Raw genomic sequence first — 16,211 nt, 5'->3', positions numbered from 1 at the left:
ACTTGTATAGAAAAGAAGGAAAAGAAAAAAAGTTGTTTAAAAATTCCCAATCTTCTCCCTAAAGTTTCCTGTATTGGTTAAGGCATCAGTAATGAAGATCATGAGTATTATTTATTCTCTGATAAAAAATTTAACACTGAGACTAATAAGAAAAAAAGGAAACAGATCTTAATCACTGTGAGTGCTTTTCATAATGGTTTTCCTAGGATTGAGGCAGAATGAAAACCATTCAGTTTTAGCTGGGGCTTCTATTCAGCCTCTGTCATAAATAACATTTTTCTGTATGAATACCACCAATACCAGAGATACAAAAATGCTAATTCATACAATTAAAATTCATTCATTGTGGAGTAAGAAGGGTATAGTGTTTTCCTATAAAAATAAAAACAATAGTACTAAATAGTGTAAAATGGAAAATAATAAATGAAAGAGCAAGATTTCCATCAACAAGCCATGTTTTCCTTTTGCCTTTCCATTTAAACAATGTCATAGATTTGTTTTCCCCTACCTTTTCCAGTTCCTTCCAGTCATAATTTGTATTTCCAATAACCATTGCTTGTAGTTCATTAGGCTGGAAGAGCTGAAGGACTTTTCCTCCACAGACCTTATGAAAGCCCGCATGAAAAGCATCAAATAAGGAAGCCACTGATTTATTGAATATGTAATCCACATAAGCATCAACAAACTCCTGCCTAGAAATGAAAAAGCACACATGCACAGAATATAAAAATCATTTTTTATAGAGAATACATATTGAAGTCTTATTAAAACTTTGAAGGCAGCTGTACTTTTTGCTACTTATGTATAAAACTGAGAAAGTATGAGTAAGGTTCAAAGGGACAAAGTCTTTATGAAGAAGTCTATTATCCTTTCTATATAAAAATCTGGTATATCTATGAGGCATATACAATCTCTCATTTACAGCCATTCTTAGGCTATTTCTAAGTGAAAGATTTCATTTTTAATGGGGAGAATGATGATACAAATGGCTATCAAAAATATTTTAAAATTATTCACAAATTATTCAGAATTTGTATGTACCATTCCACATACATCCCCTAAAAAGAATAACCTCTTAAAAATACTAGGTGACAAAAAAAAAAATCAGAGCTTTGGATTTAGACTATTTGACTGACTACAGTCTGTTTTTCCTTGGTCAAGGAATCTGATAACACAATTTATTTTAAAAACTAAAAACCCAAGAGGGACCCTAAGTATTCTTTAAGGATAATCATTAAAGATTACAAGTGCACTTTCTTTTCAAATGTATGTGCACATACAAATAAATACACACATACACATGAACACTTTTGATGCTTTTCTTCCTGTTATGATACGAAAGGAAACTATGATGAAAAAGGAAACCCCTTTACCCAGTAATTAAAATTTTATTCAATTTGTTCTGTTAGCCACAAACACTTTATGAGCTATCTGGTCAAACCAATAATGAGAATGGGTACTAGAGGATTTCGATATTTCATACTCTTGTTTTCCAAATTAAAAAGGATGATTCTATAAATGGGAATACTGGTAAATTTAGTCATCTACAGATAATCATTTTAGCAAAGTTTAAAATAATACCAAACTGAATTTACAAAGAGAAAAAAAAAAAAGGTTAAAGAAGGACATTATAAAACTGGGTGGCCCTAAGGAAAAATTAATAATAGCATATGCTTATCAGCATAAGGTTCTGATGAGAAGAAACAGATAATTTTGTAATGCAAATTTTATAATTAATCTAATTAGAAAGTCAAATTTACACTAGTTAAGTCTCTTAAGTACAAAAGGTTAAAATGTTTTATGTGCTAACATTTTTGCCATCAACACTTTCATTATGTAACTAGGACTGGCAGTACAAAGATCAAAATTCTTTAAATTACTTCTGAACTAAATAATCTATGGGAAACAATATTTGTTAGAAACTTAAAGAATTAGTCCAGATATAGAAACTTTAAAAACTGAAAAAAACAATCTTTCTAAATCACAAAGTTTTTCAAAACCAAGATTTTTTTTAAAGGGTACGTAGAAAGACCTAAATTTTTTTCACATTATTTTTAAAACAGCTTTATTTTTTATCAAAGTAGAAGTATATACAGTTTAAAATGTCAAACAGTAATAATCCTAACAGCCAACATTTACTGAGCACATACATGTGCTAGGTACTATTCTAAGCATTTTAAAATTATCGCCTCATTTAATCCTCAAAACAACCCCATAAAGTATGTATAATTTATCATCCCATTTTACAGAAAAAGAGACTATGAGGCATGGAGACATAAACTAATTTACCTAAACTTAGTTATACAGTTTCTAAGTAGTAGAATCAGGATAATAATCATTTGGATCAAGTCCCTGGCAATTTGAAGAAAACTGTTTGTTAACTATTTTTGCTATTCCTTCTGATATATATATATATATTTTTTAGATGTTGGGGGTAGGAGTTTATTAGTTAATTTATTTTTGCTGTGTTGCGTCTTCGTTTCTGTGCGAGGGCTTTCTCTTGTTGTGGCAAGTGGGGGCCACTCTTCATCGCGGTGCGCAGGCCTCTCACTATCGCGGCCTCTCTGTTGCAGAGCACAGGCTCCAGATGCGCAGGCTCAGTAGTTGTGGCTCATGGGCCTAGTTGCTCCGTGGCATGTGGGATCCTCCCAGACCAGGGCTTGAACCCGTGTCCCCTGCATTGGCAGGCAGATTCTCAACCACTGCGCCACCAGGGAAGCCCTTCCTTCTAATATTTACCTTCAAACTTCAACAACACAGTTCTATTGTTATTCTTTGATTTACAATTATAAATATTATCTGATGAAGTGAATACTGAATATTGGTTCAATATTTATTGTTAACATTTTAATGATTATAAATATTCAGCTAGGGAGTATTCTATGATTACTTTTCTTAAAAAGAACTTTTTTTTCCCTTAGGTTGCTACCTCATCTCCAACTTCAACAGAAATGTCAATCTCCTCTAGATTCATTCAAATATATTAGGTTGCACTTTTCTCCTGAAGACATTCCTCCTGGAGCCCTCCATCTTCTTGATCTACCACAGAGTGATTGCTCTTTCTAAATCTAAATCATGTACACACTGCTGTTCCTCTTTGTCTCTATTTTTTTTTTTTTTTTTTTTGGATCCCGTCTTCCTGATTCTTGGTTCAATTCCTTGTTTTGGTAGGACACATCCTCCAGTAACTTCTTAAGAAAAATGCACTGGAAGTAAATTCTCTGAGACTCTGCATGTATAAAAATGTTTTTATACACCACATACTTGATAGTTTCAATATAGAATTCTATGTTAAAAATAATTTTTTCCCAGAATTTTGATCTCCTAGCTTCTGTGTCATTCTTTAGAAATCCGATGTTATTTTGATTCTTAATTCTTTGTGTATGGTCTGCTTTTTTTCTTCTGAAAGGTTTTAGGGTCCCTTTTTCTTTAGGTTTTGAAATTTCATGTATTTTTGCCTTGGCATATGTTTTTTCAGTTCCCATGCTTTCCATCTTAAAAGGTATGTCAGGGCTTCCCTGCTGGCACAGTGGTTGAGAGTCCCGCCTTCCGATACAGGGGACACGGGTTCGTGCCCCGGTCCGGGAAGATCCCACATGCCGCGGAGCGGCTGGGCCCGTGAGCCATGGCCACTGAGCCTGCGCGTCCAGAGCCTGTGCTCCGCAACAGGAGAGGCCCATGTACCGCAAAAAAAAAAAAGGCATGTCATTCAGTTCTGGGAAGTTTTTTTTTGTACCATTTCTTTGACAAATTTCATTCATTCCATTTCCTTCAGTGAATTTTTTTCAGTTTTTAATAGTATCCTTATGTATGCTACTCTTACCATCTTGAGGATACTGACTTCAATTTTCATTGAAGTTTTGTTTTTCATCCTACACTGTTTGTGTTTCCTTGGCATTCTTTTTCACTGTTTTGGTCCTTTCTTAAATGTCTACTGATCTTTGGTTATTCATTTACATTTAAAAGTTAGGCAGTTTTCCCAAAGAAGAATCCTCCAACATAGTGTGTCAAGGAGGAGGGAGCTGTAGACTGTCACTTAATCTCCCTGTTTTCATTTCAGCCCTTTGTCCCTGGCTGTGCCTAACTGCCCTCAAATCCACAGTTCCTTTAGTTCAATCTCCCCAGAATGTAAATTTCCAATCTGCCTAGGCTGGAGAGGGGAAGTTGCCAGCTACTTGTGCACTAAGGGAAATGGGTTTCTTAACTGCTTCTTGTAACAGCCAATCTTTCTGTTTCCAGCTTCCCCTTAAACTCCACATACATATATACATTTTAACCTGTTTTTTATTCTCAATGCCTGAGGCCTTTGTTCTGCAATATGAACTGTCTGCCTTCTTGGCTCCCAGTCCATCTTATGTTGCAGCTTTTTCTGGCTGGCTGAAGTTAGGTACCACTGATTTCTAGCTTCCAAAAATCTGTTTGCTGTTGTCTCCTCTCCCTCCTCTTTGTTCTTGTTGTGAATGATCTTTTAATCCCTTTATTAATGTCTTAAAAGGAGCAAAAGGAAGATTAATTACGTCCTTACCATTCAAAATAAGTTTTATCTGAGTAAAAACTTAAGGTTGTGACACATTTCTAAATACAGAAGAAAATGCCTATGAATCTTTTTACTACCACTGATGCTGCTTATAATTCACTTACCGATTTTGTTTGTTAACAGCTGTGTCTGCACCATTTAGAACCAGTTCTTTCACTTCTGTTGCACCGAAGTTTTCAACTGTGATCTATTAATTTAAATTTTTTAAAAAAGTCAATGTCAGACTCAAAACTTATTAGATTATTTTAATAACCTATTATTATAATCTACCTTTCTCTCATTAAATATAAGAAGTAATACATTTGCAGTAAAATTCTGCTACCATAAGCTTATTTGTGAATTCTGCATAAAGCCACAACTAGAAATCTTCATCTTCTCTGGCAGTTTGAAATCCTACCTTGAGACTAACTAATCACAAATCAGCAAGTGTTTGGTTTGTTAAAAACAGGAAACTGAGTATTTATCGTGTGTAAAACTTCAGAAGGGTCACTATAGGAGTAAAATATTAGAAAGCATGTTTTCCATGGACAAGTGAAAGACTCCAAGTCAGAATGCATTCAGTTTAGACTAGCTATGCATTCTTCCCACATGATAGCTGCTACTCTTGAATTCTTCCTTGCTGCATTCTTAATTACAGGTTGTTTTTCCAGTTTGCCATTAATTTGGTCTATAAAGAGCCGGTTATTTTGAAACTTTTTATTTCCCTTACTAGTATGCTCATTTTCCTAATGTGACCATTATTCCCACCTTTGAATCTTTCCTCTTCCTATTCCCTTTTTTTTGGAATATTATCCTCTTAAAACATTTTTTTTAGTATCTGTTGTCTATAAAACGCTATGGTGGGAGTGGGATGATAATAGATGAATAAACCCCTGCTCTGGAGTTTACTATCTAATAAAAGAGGAGAAATGTGATATGTAAACAACTCATTATAATAAAATAAATGCTATAATAGAGACATGAACAAAATACTATCAGACCACAGAAGAAAGAAAACTTACTTCTAACTAGAGGAAGTATTAAAAACCTTGAGGAAGAAATGTCATTTGAAAAGCACCTAGAAGGGTAAGTAGGGCTCTGAAAGATTAGGAGAGGGTGGAAATTTCTGACTGAGGACAGAGACTGAACAAAAGAATAGATATGAGAGCAAATATCAAAATAAAGTATGCCCCTAAAATACAGGGATGGTAAGGTATATAAAAGAATATTGTGAGACACGACAAAATGTACTATGAATGGAAGGATACAATGAAAGTTAGAAAGAAAGCCAGATTACAAAGGTAAGTCCATTATAAAGCTATTATTCTACAAGTAATAAAGAGCCACTGAACGTCTGGGAAAGAAATGGTAGTAAGAAGGAATGTTTCAATTACCACAGTTCTTAAATATACTAAGCATTCACAAACTTGGTGATTGATAAATCAGAAATTAAATTGCTTGGAACCCAATGTTTCAGTCAATTGAGATGATCAGTAAAGATTCAATGATAAACTGACATGGTTATAAGTGAATCAACTGAAAAGGAGAACTAAAATTTCATAGTAAACAGAAGTCCAAGGAGGATTTTTCTTGAAAACACACATTACTAAAATAAATTAACTTATTTCCCCTAAATCTATCAAATTTTCTTAACTAAACTATGTGCCAATTCTTAAAATGATCAAAGAATAGATAAACTTTTTTGAGGGGGCACATAATTTTTTTGGCAAGTTGTGTGATAGTGGAATATAGTATCTTTTGTCAGCTTTGACCATAAAAACATAAAGAGAACTGTTTAGGGATGGGGGACACACAAAGTTTTTGAAAAGAAAAGACATAAAAAAAAGAAAAACGGAAGGTTTTACCATTTTTCCAAGAGTCTAATTTATAATACTGAAATTATTACTTCTGAAGTGACCTATAATCCTTGCTGATTTTCTCTTCTTTAGTTGTCAACTAGTCTACTTCTGCCAGATTCTCATTTGTCAATGGCTTTGCATGTAACTGGATGATTTACTGAACACCCCCTCAGAGAATTAAGTTCTGCATCTTTTACAAGATTTGCAATTTCATTTTCCAAATAATATTCCAATGTATTTGTATTGCATCCAACCGTAAGACTAAATAGGCAAGGATGAATGTCAGTGTGAAAGGGATACCTGAGTGGGAATTAATCTTTTAGGTGGCAAATTCATTAGTGAATATTTTCATGTTACAATAACCTATGCTTCTCTAAACATTCTTGTAATTGCAGACTCAAAAAATGAACACTTGAATTAAGAGGGACCCCTTGTATTTGTAAAGATCTTTAGTATAATGTTAAACAACACAGGCTTTGAAGTCACAGAGCTGGATACAAATACTATCTCTGAAATGTGATGATTGTTTTCAGTTTTCTTTATATGTAAAATAAGGATAATCATACCTATCTCTTGGGATTATGAGGATTAAATGAAATAATGCATGTACTGTGACTAGCATATAGTTAATGCTCAATAAATGTTAGCTAAAGGGTTCTTTAAGAATTCCATCCATCAAAATAAAGAAAAACCATAAGGCACAGCTGATAAATAAAAAGGGATGATGAACACTCAGGCTACTCTATGTCTTTTCATCTTACCGTAAAATTAAGACAAAATGTTTCCTCAACATCATCTTCTGGATAATCAAGTAACTGTTGCATGCTTCTGAAAAACAGTATATATGTTTCTTTGAAGTAAAATATTATTATTTTGACTATTTTGCTTATGACTAAGTATATATTTCTCATTCATTCTTGATCAAATCCTTTTGTTAATTTGTACTTTTATATTTGTTTCAGAATGGTGGATGTACAATGGCAAACTTATAAACAATGCTGAAGAAAAAAAACCTACTCTAAGGCTTTCATCTCTTGCTTTGAATACAAAAGCATGTATCCACCCATTTTCAACACTTGTTCTTATTTATATACAATTTCTATTCCATTTTATGTAATACATAAAAAGAAACTTTACATATTACATGTAGGAATGAAGGTGATTAGAAGTAAAAGTCCAAATAAATCATTTAACTACATTCAGGAAACATTACCTCCCTAAATTTATTATCCGATATTCACAAAGTATTGTTAAACTAAAAATTCAGAACATGGTTTTATACACATAACGCTTTCAGTAGAAAATTCTCAGTCTGAATAACACAATGGGTTTTCCTTTATTAGAAGGGCTATTAGTTTATTTTGGAAATTCAACAAGAACAACAGAAACATAATTATTCCTAAAAGGAAAGCTTCTGGACATTCCCCATTTCCTATTTTCTAAACCCCACTCTTGCCACTTTTTACAACTAACCTCCCAACATCAGGCATTAGTTCTTTCAAATCATCCAGAGATGGCTTCTTTTTTAGCAGTTTCTTATACAAAGCCAAAGGAAAATGGAGGTCCACAATAGTAAAATTATAAATTGCTAATCCACAGATAACACCAATCAAGTGGAACAAATCACTGTCTTCAAATGTCTAAAATTATAAGGGAAAAATAAGTAAAGACTTGTTCTCCAAGTTAAAACATTAAACTTTCTCTGATTACAAAAACACATACGTGTGGTAGAAAATTTTGGAGATACAGAAAAAAGTAATGAATAATAGGAAAAAAGTTCATTCTCATTCCCATCTCCCTGGGACAATATCACTGTTAGTATTTCTGCACATTTCCATTCAATGTATTTTCTGGGACAAACAAAATTAAAATCTAGTTGAGATGATACTAAACATATAATTTCACAACTGGCTTTTTCCCCAGAAATAGAATCATTTTCACATCTTTAAGCATTACATTAATAAATGAAATGATTACTGGAACTTTTTTGCTGATTTAAAAAATTATACACATTCAAAATTTGGAAAATAAAAATACTAAAGAAGAAAATAAACACCTGTAATCCAATCGCTTAGAAACACCCAAAAACAACGATTAAAAAATTTTTTAATGTATTTCCATCTACTAATAAGTTCAGAAAAATAAGTTAAAACATATTATATTTAAGGCTTTCTCATTTTTCTAATTACAACACAAGTATTTTCTTATGTCATTAAATATTCTTCCAGGACCTCCCTGGTGGAGCAGTGGTTAAGAATCCACCTGCGAATGCAGGGGACACGGGTTCGAGCCCTGGTCCAGGAAGATCCCACATGCCACAGAGCAACTAAGCCCGTGCGCCACAACTACTGAGCCTGCAGCTCTAGAGCCTATGTGCCTAGAGCCTACGCTCCACAATAAGAGAAGTCACCGCAGTGAGAAGCCCACGCACCACAATGAAGAGTAGCCCCCGCTCACTGCAACTAGAGAAAGCCTGAGGGCAGCAACAAAGACCCAAAGCAGCCAAAAATAAATAAATTAATTTAAAAAACAATTCTTCCAGAACACAATTTTTAATGGTTGCATATTATATCATATAAAAGTTCCATGGCTTACTAAGTTAGTTATTGTAACTATAGTTGGACATTTAGATTATTAAAATATTAATAATGCTTATTCCCCTCACCTCTCCCACCCCAGTAATCTTTAGAGAATTAACATATGATCACAGGAAATTCTGTAAGCATGACAATTAAGAGCAAACAATTTTTAAACTAGATCTGGGGCTCCAGACCTGGTTCATACACTATCTAGCCTCAGTGTTTTCAAGATAAAAGTAGTATTAATTTCATATGGTTGTTGTGAGGATTAAGTGGAATAATGTATGTAAAATGCTTTTAGCACAGTTCCTGAAGCATACAGTGAAGGCTCAATAAATATTATTCTAATTAGAGAGTAATTTTCAAAAGAAGATGGGCATCTTTTCTGCATATATTTTGGTCTGTAGTTTGGAATACCTCCTTAGAAGAAATTCTGCTTTGCAAGGAAGAATTTCAAAGTCAAAGGAAAGTTAAGCATACTATCAAACTCTTTTCCTCCGCAACTATTCTAGTTTGTACTACCATTTGTAGTCCAGGAAAATGACCATCTTTCCACATTTTCATCTGCATACACATACCATAGACACTTAAAACATATTTCTGAGTTAAAAAATGACAACTTATTTTACTATATATATATTTTTTTACTATTAGTGATACTGAAAATTAGGGATTTGTGTATTTGTGAAATGCTTCTTTGTATACTTGGCCCATTTATCTTTTGGGGGCTAGTGTTTACTTATGTATTTGTATCTGAATTCATCATATGTCAGGGTTATTACCCTGTGTCATCTTTGTTACATATATGCTTTTTATGTTTTGTTATATCATATTTTTCATTGGTCAAATTAAATTTTTTCTTCTGTGATGTCCTACATTGCGCTGAAGTTTAGAAAGTCCTTCTTAAGTAGGGCAGACTGAATATGTGTTAATCTCTCTTCTTCCAGAAATCCCTCTAAGTGAGAATAAAGGAATAAAAATGGCATAACGGGCTTCCCTGGTGGCGCAGTGGTTGAGAGTATGCCTGCCGATGCGGGGGACATGGGTTCGTGCCCCGGTCCGGGAGGATCCCACATGCCGCAGAGTGGCTGGGCCCGTGAACCATGGCTGCTGAGCCTGCACGTCCGGAGCCTGTGCTCCACAACGGGAGAGGCCGTGACTGTGAGAGGCCCGCATAGCGCAAAAAAAAAAAAAAGAAAAAGGCATAAACCACAAGAAAGAAAGAATCGGGGAGAGTTTTAATAGCACTAAAGAGATTTCAATATTTCAAAATATGAAAAGTAAATGGATAGCTTGTCTGTTTTGGTAAAGCAGAAAAAACTGAAACAGTAGCTTGTAGAGGAAAGCCAGTAAAAAACAAGTTCATCTGTCCTGTAGGCTCAGGAACTGGAAGTGTCAATTAATACCTGTAAAGTGAGACGTAGTCCAGGTAGCTCAGTTAGTAAAACATAAGAATCTGAAAGTCAGAGGTATTAGGGTGGGGTTGAAAATAGGATGCTTGGTGGAAAGGCCGTTGCCTTCTTGGAAAGGATGAACTAAAGAGGCTCTGGAATCTGAGGTAGCTGATGGTCAGGGTGCTAAATTAAAAACAAAGGGATCAAATGAAAGTCTGTACAGTGAACAGTGAGAATCCTAGCTTCCCTTTCCAGTGTTTGGAACACTACTAGAACACTGACAGCCAGGGCTACAATGTTTCCTGTAAACACAAAGAATAAAAAACTTATATATGCTGACATGTGAGGGTTTGCCCGCCCTTGCCCACCTAATCACTCTATGAATAGGGCCAGTACACAGTGCCCATACATATATAAAGTATCTAGGTAGCATTTCAGTGTCACACTCTAAAATAATAAACAGACAAAAACCACAAGAAAAAGACAAAAGAAACAAACACAAGAAAACTATGAATAAGAGGCATTATGGGGAATAAAGAAAAACAATAAATTTTAAAAGACTACATTTAAAAAGATTAAAATCATAAAATATATCTTTTCAGAACATAATGGAATGAAACTAGAAATCAGTATCAGAAGGAAATATGGAAAATTCACAAAGATGTGGAAATTAAACAACACACTCTTAAAAAACCCAATGGGTCAAAGAAGGTATCACAAGGGAAATCAGAAAATACTTAGAGACTCCTGAAAATGAAAATACACACACAAAAACTTACAGAATGCAGGGAAAGCAGTGTTCAGAAAGAAGTTTTTATATTTGTAAACATCTATTAAAAAAGAGGCGACTTCCCTGTTGGTCCAGTGGTTAAGAATCCGCCTTCCAATGCAGGAGACGTAGGTTCGATCTCTGGTTGGGGAACGAGGATCCCACATGCCATGGGGCAACTAAGCCCATGTGCTGTAACTAGAGAGCCTGCACGCCACAACTACTGAGCCCACGTGCTCTGGAGCCCATATGCCACAACTACTGGGCCCGTGCACCGCAACTACTGAGCCCATGCACCACAGCTAGAGACAGACCTGCGGCACCACAACGAAGATCCTGCGTGCCACAACTAAGACCTGATGCAGCCAAATTAAAAAAGAAACAATTTCTCAAATAAATAACCTAACTTTATATCCTAAGGAACTACAAAAAGAAGAGCAAACCAAACCCAAACCTAGCAGAGGGGGAAAATAATAAAGATTAAAGTGGAGATAAATGAAATGAGAATGGAAAAGCAATACATAAAGCAACAAAACCTAAAGGTGAATCTTTTAAAAGATTAACAGAATTAACAAACCTTTAGCTAGAATGACCAAGAAAAAAAGAAGACTTACTAAAATCAGGACCAGAAGTGTGGACATTACTATCAACCTCAGAGAAATAAAAAGGATTATAAGAGAATACTATGAATAACTGCATGCCATCAAAATAGATAATCCAGGGGCTTCCCTGGTGGCGCAGTGGTTGAGAGTCTGCCTGCCAATGCAGGGGACATGGGTTTGTGCCCCAGTCCGGGAGGATCCCACATGCTGCGGAGCAGCTGGGCCTGTGAGCCATGGCCGCTGAGCCTGTGCGTCCGGAGCCTGTGCTCCGCCACGGGAGAGGCCACAACAGTGAGAGGCCCATGTACAGCAAAAAAAAAAAAAAAAAGAGATAATCCAGATGAAATGGACAAATTCTTAGAAACACACAAACTATCAAATGACACTAGAAGAATTAGAAAACCTAAAGAAACTTATAATAAGAGATTGAATCATCAATCAAAAACCTTCCAACCAACAAAAACCTGAGACCATATTCTACCAAACATTTAGAAGAATTAACACCAATCATTCTCAAACTCTTCCAAGAAATGGAAGAGAAGGAAACAGTTGTTAACTCATTCTATGAGGTCAGGGATACCATGACACCAAAGCCAGACAACGACATCACACACATACATAAAAGAAAACTATACAGCAGTATTCCTTACAAATAAGAAGAATCATCAATAGAATACTAGGAAACTGAATCCAGCAGCACATTAAAAGGATTACACACCATGACCAAGTGGGCTTTATCCCAGGACTGCAATGTTGTTCAACATAAGAAAATCAACCAATGTAATATATCACATAATGGAATGAAGGAAGGAAACCACATGACCATCTCAACTGATGCAGAAAAAAACAAGAATAAAATCCAACACCCCTTCATGATAAATACTCAATAAACTAGGCATAGAAGGGAATTCCTTAACATGATTCAAGGTATTTATGAAAAACCACAGTTGATATTCCACTCAGATCAGGAAAAATTGAGAAGCATGTCCACTGTCAGCACTTGCATTTGAAAGCATACTGGAAGTTCAAGGTGGGGCAATTAGACAAGGAAAAGAAATAATGGTATACAAATTGGAAAGAAAGAAGTAAAATTAAATCTGTTGAATTTATAGATGACATATAGAAATCCTAAAGAATGCACAAAACAAACTATTAGTGCTAATAAATGAATTCAGCACATGATCAACACAAAAAAATCAGCTCTATTTCTACATAGTAGCAATGAACCAAAAATAAAGAAAATAATTCCATTTATGATAGCATCAAAAAGAATAAAATACTTAGAAATAAATTTAACCAAGTTAGTGTAAGACTTGTACACTGAAAACTACAAAACATTGCTGAAAGAAATTAAAAGACCTAAATAACTGGAAAGACATCCCATGTTCACAGACTAGAAGACAATATTGTTAAGATGGCTATACTTCCCAAACTGATTCAGTGCATTCTCTATCAAAACCTCAATGGCCTTTTTTGCAGAAATGTAAAAGGTAACTGTAAAATTCACACAGAATTTTAAGGGACTGCTAATAGTCAAAAGAATCTTGAACGAGAAGAACAAAGTGGGAGAACTCACACATTCCAATTTTAAAATCTACAAAGCTATAGTAAACAAGACAGTGTAGTAGTGGCATAAGAACAGACATATACACCACTGGAATAAAACTGAGAGGCCAGAAATAAATCCATATAGCTACAGTCAATTAATTTTCAACAGGGTGCCAAGACTTAACAAAAAATGGTGGGACAACCAAGTGCTCACATGCAAAGAATGAAGCTGAACTCTTAACCTCACACCATGGACAAAAATGAACTCAAAATAGATGAAAGACCTAAATAGAACAGCTAAAACTATAAAACTCTTAGAAGAAAACTCAGGGGTAAATCTTCATGATCTTGAATTTGTCCTTGGTTTCTTAGTTATAACACCAAAAAGCACAAGCAATAACATAATAGACAAAAAAAAAAAAAAAAAAGATTTCACCAAAATTTAAAACTTTTGTTATCAAAGGACATAAGAAAGTAAAAAGATAATTCATACACTGGGAGAGAATATTTGCAAATCATATATTTGACAAGGGTCTAGTATCCAGAATACATAAAAGAACTCCTAAAACTCAGCAACAAAAAGAAAAACAAGCCAATTAAAAAAGTGTATAAGACTTAAAAAGACATTTTGCTAAAGAAGGCATACAAATGGCCAAACAAGCACATCATTAGCCAGTAGGGGATGCAAATCAAATCACAATGAGAGGGACTTCCCTGGTAGTCCGGTGGGTAAGACTACACTGTCCCAATGCAGGGGGCCCCAGGTTCAATCCCTGGTCAGGGAACTAGATTCCACATGCATGCTGCAACTAAGAAGCCTGCATGCCACAGCAAAGATCCCACGTGCCGCAACTAAGACGCGGTGCAGCCAAAATAAATAAATAAATAAATTAATTAATTTTAAAAAACCACAGTGAGATACCACTTCATACCTATCATAAGAAAAATACAGAAATACATATATAAAATATTTTAAAAACATATAGATATATATTTTTAAAAGGAAAGTGGCAAATGTTGACCAGGATTGTAGAGAAATTGTAATCCTCATGTATTGCTGATGGGAATGTAAAATGGTACAGCCATTGTGGAAAACAGTTTGGTGGTTCCTCAAAAAGTCAAACAGAATTATCACATGACCTAACAATTCCATTCATAGGTATATACCCAAAATAACTGCAAACAACAACTTGTACACAAGTTTTCACAGCAGTACTATTCACAATATTTAGCCAAAAGGGGTGAACAACCCAAATGTTCATCAACTGATGAATGAATAAACAAATGTGGTATATCTACATAATGGAATATTATTCAACTATAAAAAGGAATGAAGTACTAACACATGATACAACGTGGATGAGCCTTGGAAACTATCCTAAGTGAAAGAAGCCAGACACCAAAGGCCATACACTATATGGTTTCCATTAACAGCAAATATCAAGAATAGACAAAGCCACAGAGATAGACAGTAAAGCAGTGATTGTCTAAAGCTGAATGGAGAAGGAAATGGGGAGAAACTGCTTAATGTCTACAGGTTTCCTTTTGAGGTAATGAAATGTTCTGGAACTAGAGAGTGGTGATGGTTGCACAACACTGTGAATGTACTAAATGCCACTGAATTGTACATTTTAAAATTCTTAAAATGATGAATTTTATGTTATGTGAATTTCACCTCATTAAAAATAATATTAAATTAAAAAGAACATATAGCCCTCTGCCTTCCTCCCTCCTTCCTACACCTTCTCTGAGGAGGTGGTCCAGTATGTCTGGGGCTAAGCTTTTAGCCAATGTAACAAGAAGACTAGCTACTTACTGAGTAAATACCTGGAAGATGATGGCTGTTAAGTTCTCACTAGTGATTTAAGTCACATAAAATGGAAAGGGAGAAGGCTAAAGTAAACTCTGTGGTGTTTGTATAGAATTAGAGGTATCAGTATCATCTCATGGTTTTTAACATGTGTGTATTTATATATATATACACACACATATATGTGTGTATTTATATATATACACACACATATATGTGTGTGTACATGTATACATATATATAAATATCCATACATGTTGAAAACCAGGAGATGTATGCCATGTGTGTATACATACATACACTTCCTAGTTCTGTCTGCTGTGAGACTCTGAAAGCAATGACTCCTTGGTGGCAATGAGTACACGTAGCATCCAGAGCTTGATTTCTAAATACCATTTTATACATAAGGAAGTCAGGGCTCTTAGGAGAAATGGCTAATGCCAGGACTGGGGTAGAGAAAACACAAAATGAGCCTGGAGGATTTTCTGTACCAAATGTAACGAATAATTAAAGAATAATGGGGACATGTCAAAAGTACACAGAAGAAGAGCAGCTCTGTGGGGCTCCTATTGCCCAAATCAAGATATAACTGAAAAGGTGTAAGAGATCCACAAGGAATTCCCTGCTGGTCCAGTGGTTAGGACTCTGCACTTCCACTGCAGGGAGCACGGGTTTGAGCCCTGGTTGGGGAACTAAGTTCCCACATGCTGCAAGGGCACGGCCAAAAAAACCCCACAAAGATCCACAATAAAACTTGTTACAACTGCCCCTCCCCTGGTCTCAAAACATTACCTTTCTGCAGAACTGAATAGAGGCCCATAGAACTCTTTGTGTTCCTGGCAGACAGGCCTCCACCCCAATGACTCTCTTCAAATTCTATCTGCTACATCACTACAAACTGCCCTAAGAGATCAGTGCCAAGAAAGAGACCATAATTTGAACAGACTGTCCACCTACCTCAGAGGCCATCAGGACTATTCAACCATGTCTTATATGCCTGACTGTCAACAAAGGAGGCCTAAAAACTCACAGGTTGTCCCTAATCCCACTTCCATGTGGCAGTGTACAGGCCCTAAAATCTGACACAATGTTACTAACTGTCCCTGCTCCACCAAACCCCTTCTCTGTTCTGGA

The 16,211-nt window shown here is 35.3% G+C and overlaps 1 protein-coding gene across 7 annotated transcripts in view; it reads right to left on the bottom strand.

Moving 5' to 3' along the window:
- HERC4 (HECT and RLD domain containing E3 ubiquitin protein ligase 4) overlaps positions 1–16,211 on the bottom strand; it is a 140,266-nt gene that overhangs the window by 13,084 nt on the left and 110,971 nt on the right. For all 7 annotated transcript variants that reach the window (XR_010838956.1, XM_059054934.2, XM_067025509.1 and 4 more), the window contains 4 exons: positions 7,849–8,015; positions 7,137–7,203; positions 4,642–4,724; positions 509–692 (listed from right to left, as the gene is read on the bottom strand). Coding sequence is in view for 6 of the 7 variants with exons in the window: in XM_059054934.2 (XP_058910917.1) it covers positions 509–692; positions 4,642–4,724; positions 7,137–7,203; positions 7,849–8,015 (501 nt within the window). In the remaining variant the exon portion in view is untranslated. The remainder of the gene's footprint in view (positions 1–508; positions 693–4,641; positions 4,725–7,136; positions 7,204–7,848; positions 8,016–16,211) is intronic.

This window comes from Kogia breviceps, chromosome 2 (assembly GCF_026419965.1).
Source record: "Kogia breviceps isolate mKogBre1 chromosome 2, mKogBre1 haplotype 1, whole genome shotgun sequence".
Lineage (NCBI taxonomy): Eukaryota > Metazoa > Chordata > Mammalia > Artiodactyla > Physeteridae > Kogia > Kogia breviceps.
Note: the sequence above shows the minus strand (reverse complement) of the source record. Positions and strands in the feature narration are given on the sequence as shown.